General features: G+C 35.8%; 1 protein-coding gene across 1 annotated transcript in view; it reads right to left on the reverse strand.

Moving 5' to 3' along the window:
* LOC110034818 (suppressor of mec-8 and unc-52 protein homolog 1) overlaps positions 1–9,483 on the reverse strand; it is a 44,634-nt gene that overhangs the window by 22,760 nt on the left and 12,391 nt on the right. Inside the window, exons 5-6 of the mRNA XM_020739060.1 lie at positions 8,882–8,965; positions 8,681–8,784 (exon numbers count right to left, since the gene is read on the reverse strand). Of these exons, the coding sequence (XP_020594719.1) occupies positions 8,681–8,784; positions 8,882–8,965 (188 nt within the window). The remainder of the gene's footprint in view (positions 1–8,680; positions 8,785–8,881; positions 8,966–9,483) is intronic.

A 9,483-nucleotide genomic window follows, 5' to 3' on the forward strand; every position in this document is an offset into this window, starting at 1 on the left:
TATATATGTATATATATATATATATATATATACATAAATTAAAAAGTCCTTCCGAAGCGGGTGACGGGATTTCGATTTCGGCTGCCGACAGTTTCTTACGGGCGACCCCCAAACATAACTTTCTTCTTTTAAGTGCCGACACACCTGCATAATCTGTTAGAGCAAGAGTAAATCGCAATGGTAAAACAACAACAAATAAAATGTACATGTGTACGTGGCGTATCTGCTGCTGCTATCCCTGTTGCATGTTTAGCTCACAAAGCATAATATAATTCGCAGAGAATGTAAATAAATTGAGAAAAAAAATTAAGCAACATAACAAGTAGTAACAGCAGTTAGAAGCTCCAAACTGGTGATCCTAAGGCTTCCTACAGCTCCGATAACTCCTGACAGCAATCCTACGGCTTCCCGCGACTCCGGGCAGCAGCCATGAAGCCCAAACGACATTCTACAACTCTCCTACAGCTCTCCCAACACCTATACGACAATGGACAGCACCTCTACAATGATTAACAACTTCCAAACAGACACTTACAGTAATGGACAGCTTCCAAACAGCCATTTACAGCAAAGGACAGCTTCCAAACAGTTCTTACAGCAATTCTAAACCCCGAACAACACTTCTACAGTAATTAGAAGCTTCCAAGCAAACAATTACAGCAAAAATCAGCTTCCAATCAGCACTTCTACAGTTCCCAGTGACTCCAAACAGCAATTTGAAACACCAAACATCACTTGTATGGCTTCCTACGAATCCAAACAGCAATTTGAAAGATCAAACAACCGTTTTATGGCCTGTTACAAACCCAAACTGTAATTTGAAAGATCAAACAGCACTAGACAACACCTAATTAGCTCAAAGCAGCCAACTACAGCACCAGACAACACTTTCAAGTATTTTCGAACACTTTATAGCGCCCCTAAAGCCACCAAGCAGCACTTTAGATGCAGTACAAAACCCCTCAAAAATAGCAGTACACTCCGAGAAGCAACAAAAACATAAAAATAGTTGAACAGGTCTGATCATAGGCTAAAAGGTGCAATCAATTAGAAAAATAAGAGAATTCAATTTCATTTCCTGTAAATTCTTCTACCCCGAGTAGCAGACTTTATTTGGATTCCCCCTAAAACACCCAGGCTTCGAAAAATGAAACCACTCCTTAGAAGGAATGAGGTTAATTCCCACATGGAATGAGGTTAATTCCATGAGGTTAATTCCCACATGGTTTAAACGAATGACAATTAAATACAGACCACTTAATTCTCATGAATTTACATGTCCGTCACCAAAACAACAATTTTTACTTACATAACAACTTATCTAAGCATGAACATGTGTATTTGACTTTATTAAAAGTTAAAATGGTGATATTTGTTATGTACTAGGAAGGATTTGAGTGGTATGTGTGTAAAAATTGAAGTTTGGGTGTTATATATGTAAATGCATAAAAGTTAAGTGGCATGCATGTAAATCTTCCTTCTGAATTTCAGGATAGTTGTAGCTAATTCAGATTCATTTAGTTTAAAAATGAGAAGCAGAGTTGATTGAGTATGAAACAAATAACCTGAGAATATATTGATTATGTATTGATGGAAAGCTTGAAATGTCAAATTCTCCACTTAGCTTCTCCACTTAGCTTCTCTCTCCACTTAGCTTCTTACTTTCTTCTTCCAGATTTCAGTTCACCCCACAATTTCGATTTTCCTTCAGCTAACTTACTGGTGGGGTTTCGGCGCAGAGGGCAGGACGTGAGCTGAGAGAATGGAGGCGAAGCTTTCAGTGTCTGAGAGAGGCGAAGCAGGCGAGCTGGATTGAGCTATCGAAACTCGGTGCCGAGGAGAGGCGTGCGGGATTGAGCGGTCGAGACTCGTCGTCGTGAGAGGGAGGAATCGAGCGTTTCTGGAGGAGTTGAGTGAGGAGATGGAAACAGGCGAGGGTTTTGGCGCTGAGGAAAGAAACGAAACCAAGCGGGAGAGGCAGAGAGAGGCGAGGAAGGCGAGCGGAGCTTCGGTCCTCAGTCGAGGGAGGAGAGCAGGCGTCAAATGCAAAGAGGCAAGGCGAGCTGAGCGGGAGGTCTTCGGTGTCGAGCGCCTGTTCGACGCAAAGGAGAGGAGAAAGCGAGCAAGGGCGGGCGAGCACGAAGAGGGAACTGGGCAGCGATCGAGAGAGGGGGAAGGTGTCGAATGAGGAGCCCGGATCTTGTCGTACGAGGAAGATGGAGTCGAATGCGGGGAAGAGCTTTCGGTATCTTTCTTCATGAGGAACGCGAATGAAGGTAGAGGGAAGAAGCCAAATTCCATGCGGGGAGGAGGAGAGTCAAATGATTTTGTAAACCGGATTTCAAAAGCAAACGTTACGGGAAGGTGAGCGGGTAATTAAATGGTTTCCAATCAGATTCTCCCGGCTGAAGTGGAAAATCATAATGTGTAATTAAATTCAATTAGGGAGAAATTGGGCGATTTATTTGAGATTTGAACTTTCAAATTGTGAATTAAGTTAGTGAATCAACCTGGAATAACTGACTCATGTTCAGCCCAAATCGGACCCGAGTCGAATGCGAGTTAAGTCCGGGCCCGCGTCCCGCTAAAAAAAAAGTGCACTGATTTTCGTGTCATTTGTGCGCACGTGTAACCCTAGCAATATGAGTGTCATTCCCGGCTAAAACCGACGTTTCAAACGCGCCAACGTGATCCGTTTCGTCATCTGGGATCGTCCAGACAAGTTCGCCGACGGTTGTGCCAAAAATTTATCAACTTCGTACGCGGTGTAGCGAGTGTGTTGCTGAGTCACGGAGGGTTCACCTAAGGTCGTCTGATCCTGTAGGAACTCATTTTCAGACCCTCTACATGTTGGTCCTTAGCCCTTGCAACTAGAAGTTGAGTGCTTGGAACCACTCATGCGAGTTCTTCACAAAAATGAGTCAAGAAGTGGCTCGAAGCTCTACGGGAGGTGGGCTCCTTTACTAGTCCGCTAGAATGGTCAATAAGAACTCCTAAGGCTAGATTTTGGGTTTTGAGAGTAAGAACTAAGTCCTCACTAAAAATGAGGTCAACATTTCACAACTTTCAACTAAGTTACCCTCGATTTACCACTTTTCCTTCTTATAACTTGTGCATTGATTCTATGGAATTGAGTTAGCTAAGTAGCATCAAACTATGTATATGCATAAACCCAGTAAGACCATTCTACTTAATTTTGTCCTTGAAGGTTTTGTCCCCACAGGATTGTCCTATCTAATATAGGGATTTAATTAAGTTAAAAAATTCATACATTACAACAATACAATGCACATATGTGCAGAATATTCAAAAAAAATTCTATTTACATACTTTACCAAAACTATAGAAAAATAAATTTTAAACTCAAAAATAAAAAACCAGCATTCTGCGCATATTAATCCAGAATTTTATGAAAGATAAGTCCCATTTTAATAATGAACTGAAAATAAATAAGGAAAATAAATAAAATAAGTAATGCTTAATGAATAATACAAAATTACATCTCCAATTTCACTCCTTGCATTGAATTAAATTAATTTACTATTTTTTCATCGCCCAATCCATTTAGGCAAATGATGTCAACTTCACTATTTAGGCCTTTTAAATGACAGAATTTAAATGAACTTTAAGTATCTTTCAATTCCTTCTAAAACATTATTTTAATCTTCTTAGACATTTTGGTATCAAAATCAAGTAAACTTGTCCACGAACGAAATTAATTTGTTATAAAATGCCTGTATTTCTTCTTCTGAATTTAAGAATGAAAGCAGTCATAATAAATGCATGTATCCATGTCCATTAATATCTATCTCATATTTTACCAAGTCATTTATCAATCCATACAAGTTTGGCCAAAAATCCATCTTAGCACTTCTCTACTATTTAGTTAATGATTCCTTCAGGGCCAACAGTTGGATGTACACAACTTATTGCAACTCTACAAAGTGAACTTTAAGTTTTTGTAATATTGATATAATATAACAGCTAAAAAACTTCTTTATTTAGTAATCTAGCTTGTAATATATCAATTGGATCCTCATTTACATCCATGTTCCTTTGTATAAGCTTAGTCTAAGCACATCACACATATACTATTCAATAGTCAAATATAATATTGATTGATTATACAAATAATGTTAAATACATGAAGACTGTGGCTTACCTTTCTCACCTACCGCGTCTCCCCCGCCTCTCTCTCACCTACCTCTCTCTCGTTTTCTTTAAAAAGCCTCTTTTGACTTGTCATAAGAGCTAAGCCAAGTCCTCTTGAGAGCTAAGAGAGAGAAAGAAAGAGAGAGGAAGAGAGAGAGGAAGGGAGAGAGAAATAGAAATATTTTCTTGTAAACATCGAGGCGTTCGACGGTGTAATTCCTCGAAGTACTAAAATCTTCTGCAGCTCCGTGAACATAGGCAAATTTGTCAAACCACGTAAATATGTGTTATTTTCTGGTTTGTAATTTTTCGATCCGGTTTTTTCACTTTATTGTCGTTGTTTTTCATAAGAACTGGTATCAGAGCTTTGGTTCGGATCTAAGGAAGAATGATGGGCGAACATCGAGGATCAAGTAGTTCAATGGCACAGATTTTACTTACTGAATGATGCAAATAGAGTACCACCTCTATGGGGGAAGAAACTTCATCTTCCGTTACTAGGAAAGAAGTCGGAAAAGATGGACGAGATGGGATGGAATCTGTTGGATCGACAGGTTCTGGAGGTTATTCGGTTAACCCTGTCGAGACCGGTTGCTCACAACGTCATCAAGGAGAGGACTACTACAAATATCATGGCAGCTTTATCAGATATGTATGAATAAGTCATCGGTGAATAACAAGGTACACTTGATAAAAAAGTTATTCAACTTAAAGATGGTAGAAGGAGTATATGTTACTCAACACCTGAATGATTTTCAATATCATCACAAATTAATTGTCGTCTATTGAAATGTCTATTGAAATTTTGAAATTGATTTTGATGATGAGATATGTGTGCTGATATTGTTGGCTTCATTGTCAAATAGTTGGGAAGTTATGAGGATGACAGTTAGCAGTTCTGCTGGTAAATCTAAAATGAAATGATGATATTCGTGATTTGATTTTGGTCGAGGAGGTGCGCATGAAAAATTCTGGCGAGATCTCGAGTTCGAATTCGGTAGTGAATGTTGATTCTAAAGGGAGATCACAGGAGAGGAACTTAAATAATGGATCAAAATCAAAATCTGGTCAGCAAGCAATCTGCTGGAATTGTGGCAAGATTGGTCAGATAAAAATGAACTATAAGAATCTTAAGAATAAAGAGAATGATAGCGCAAATGTGGTAACTAAAGAAATATAGGATGCACTATTGCTGACAATTCACAGTTCTGTTGATGACTGGATAGTGGTTTTAGGGGTTTCTTTCCATACATCTTCCCACCGTGAGTTGATGCAAAATTATGTTGCAGGTAGCTTTGAGAAAGTATATTTGGCTAATGGAAAAGCTCTGGAAGTTGTGGGGATGGGAGACGTTGATATTGCACTCCCTAACAAGAGCAAATGTACTTTGCAAAAGGTTGGGAACATTCCTGAGTTGAAGAAAAATCTCCTTTCTGTTGGGCAGCTCAATAAGATTTTGATCATTCAGTAGTGTTCTCAAATAGCACCTAGAATGTTACCAAAGGAGTATTAGTACTGGTTCGGGGTAAAAAAATTGACATACTATATATGACTACAGGTTTGCTCAACACTGTTGCTACTACAGTTGCAGAGAACACAACAGATTTGCGGCATTGCAGGCTTGGTCACATGAGCCAGAGCTATAAAAAAATCTTGCAAGATGAGAATTCAAACAAATGGGAGATGGCCAAGAAAGATGATGAGACGGATTTCATACTAGGGAATCAGACTTGGAACTGACAGAACTTCCACCAGGGAAAAAGACATTGCACAATAAGTGGGTGTGTCAAGTGAAGACTGTGTTTGAAGGCAGTGAGAGGTACAAGTATGAACTTGATAAAAAAGTCTTTTAGTTGAGGCATAATAAGTGGACGTAAGCAAATTTATCAAACCACATAAATCTGTGTTATTTTCTGGTTTGCAATTTTTCGATCCGATTTTTTCATTTCATTGTCGTCGTTTTTTATAACAAACAACATAGTCCTTAAAAGTACATATCACATAATCACTTTTGTATTCCCAAGCCTAACCATCTTTTTTTTTTCTTTGGTATTCTTTCTATTTTTAATTTGCTCCAAAAACAACCACACCATTAGCTCTATATCATTTGCAAATAGCATAAAACAAAATGCCCCACATTTGAATATCTATTATAAAGAAAATTTGTCGCCAATATATGAAAATATTAGCTTAAAACTTCAGCGCCAAAAATTGATACATAATAAAAGTATTTGGAACCTTTAAAATACATCAAAAAAAAAACTTATTATCCTTCACAACCACTAAATCAATTGTCACTGTTCTCAATATAATTCATTTAAGGTTCAACAAAAATTACATGAAGATATTTCCATTATTCTCCATTATTTTCAATTAACTGTCTTGACAAAAAAATTACCCGCATAATTAATCTCATAACCAAAACCAAATCAAATGCATTAACTATACAGAAGTAGGGTTGTAAATGAACCAATGCACTCGATGAACAACTCAAACTCAATTTGATTAATACTAGATCATTTTTATTTAGATTAGAAAATAAATATGTTTGAATGTTTTTTAAAAGCTCGAAGTTTAAATGAACTAAGCATGAATATGATCTGATCTTTTTTTTAATGTACACAAACAAACTTAGTTGTTGTTCAATAATTTATTTGTTAAATGCTTATAGTAAACTAGAAGATAACTCAGATTACAAATGATATGAATAATTTAAAATTAATGCATTTATCCTTAAAATATTTTCTTATTTAATTTTTGTAAATTAATTAGATGTCAATTTAAATTTTATTTAATTGCTTATTAATTTAGATTTGTAAAATTATTTTTTGAAAATTTATCTAAAAACTGAGATATTTGTTTGAATTTTTGGCTTGTTTATTAACTAATTTAATTGATATAAATAGTCAAGTATAAATGATGTTAAAAGATTTGAAAAAAAAATTAAACAAGTCAATCTTGAACACAATATGAAAGCTCGGCTCAAGCTCAAGCCAAACATGAACAACTTACAATATTACCATGCCAAGTCCAATCTAAGATATATTCGGCTTGATTACATTCCCAATACAGGAGCTTGGTTCTTTTATAGTAAACATAACTCTTGTATCTCGAGTATTAGTAAGAAATGGTACTAAAGCATTCCAGTTATTTAGCAACCGTTTTAGGCTTAAAAAGTTCATTCAAAAGACTTGTTCATCATGTAACTCCGACATCTCTTGTAGTTTCACATCTCAATAGCTATTTATTAGAGCTCTAAATCTTTAATTTTATGCATCTTCTTATAAACTAGCTAAATATATGGTATGTACAAATATTAGCTAGGAAGAAAAGGTTGGATAAAAAATAAAGTGTTTGCTATTAGTTCAAAAACATATAGACTGGAATAAACCATATGCATCAAATAAAGATGAAACAAAGTTAATATTATTTAAATTAAAAATTTAGGTGAATGGCTAAGCTGAGACAGATGATGAAGCAAAAGAACTTGAATCATATGAATCATGTGCAAGTAGGTACTGCTAAATCCGCATCCTGTAAAGAAATTACGTCAAAAATGAAGAAATAACAGTTACTTTTAGCATGAACTCCCAATGGACAGTAGTCATAGCTTATAATGCACTTCATTCATTACTCTCTTTCTTTAAACCTTTTCAGAAAGAGCCAAGATAGTTTCTTGCATAATACGATTAATAATAAAATAGCAATCAAATAGTTTCAGTATCACTCTGCACAGCACGCATGAAATATAACTATTTATTATTACAGTTATTAATTTCACCTATAAGAAGTAGCTGTGTTTTCAGTATTACAACCTCTACAAACACCATATTTCTCATGTGTACTATATAATTCAAACATGATGATGATATGATTACAGTTTATTAATAGAGTTATATGAGTTTCATTGAAGAAAAAGCTGTGTTTTCAGCATTACATCCTCCATCCTCAAACCATATTTCTCAAATTCTCACTTTGCAACTTACCATGTATATGTCTCACATATGACTATTATTTATTAGGAAGATTTACATAGATACCACCCAATTCTTATCTATTTACATATCTAACACCTAAACTTCAACTTTACATACATGCCACTTTCTATATGCATAAAAAGGTGTATTTCGCTTCTTAAAGTTAAAATGCTAGTATTTTTTTTGTTATCTAAAAGATTTGAGAGGTATAAATGTAAAAATAAAGTTTAAGTGCTAGATATGCAAATAAATAGAATTGAGTGGCATGTGTGTAAATGCCCCTATCATACATGCCCCATTTATTATTGTAGTTGAAATAAAGTTAAGGGGTTAGAAAAAGCAATTTCACTTGTATGAAGAAATTGCTGTTTTTTTTATTATTACATCCTCCACATCAAATTTCACAAGCCCGACTTGCATTTTTACATAAAGAGTCCAGCTTAAATCAAAGCTTTCAAGGTCGCACATGCCTATCATCTTGTAGTTCATCCAGTACAAGAAAGCTCTATAAAACTACAAACATAAATTTAAAGGATGTGAAATGTGCGTACCTTTATTTGGTGGCCAAGCGTTGTTGGATACATATCATCCTCATCCTTTTTCATGGCAGCGGTTCCTCTAAATAAATCAAACTGTGTTCCAGGGGGGAGCATTCCTGAATGACAATCACGTGCCACATTATGAACAAAAAAATAAAATTTAGCTTAGATAAATGGCATACAAGGTTAAGATAACTTAGAATGGCCGCCAACCTTGATGTTGCTGCCATTTAAGAGCCTGGCCAATCAAAGCCATTAATCTAGATGGTGGAACGACGCTAACTTCAGCAGCAAGAGCTAAAAATTGCATGGAAATAAAATAACTTAATAGAAAGTACCAAATTAAAAAAAGATAATAAAAAAGGCAAAAAATTAGGCAAACAAAGACCTAATCTCAAAAATGAAAAATAACTACTGAAACATGGCAAATGTTTTAAAATTATAAGAAAATGATAATTCATAAAAATAAAAAACTTCTAACTTAATTTTAGACAGCCGTACAAATTGGCAATACCATTTAAATATCAAATGCATTATTGTACCATACTGAGCCACTCTTACTGCCTTTCAATACTGATATCTAATTTAACTCGAATCATAAGAGAAATATAAATATTATTGCTCAAAAGCAACGAGGTTACAAACAAGACTCAAAGTAGGAAAGAAAACGACAGCACAATAAGAATTCCCAGCTAGGGCGGATTGACATGACAGGCAGGCAGCGGCGGGGGTGGCTAAGAGGGGTGATGATGAGCTGTAAAGGGCTAGTGGGGGTTTCGGTTGTGAAAGGAAGTGGGGCCCAGGCGTGCGGTTCA

Source organism: Phalaenopsis equestris, unplaced genomic scaffold, assembly GCF_001263595.1.
Source record: "Phalaenopsis equestris unplaced genomic scaffold, ASM126359v1 Scaffold000002, whole genome shotgun sequence".
NCBI classification, from domain to species: Eukaryota; Viridiplantae; Streptophyta; class Magnoliopsida; order Asparagales; family Orchidaceae; genus Phalaenopsis; species Phalaenopsis equestris.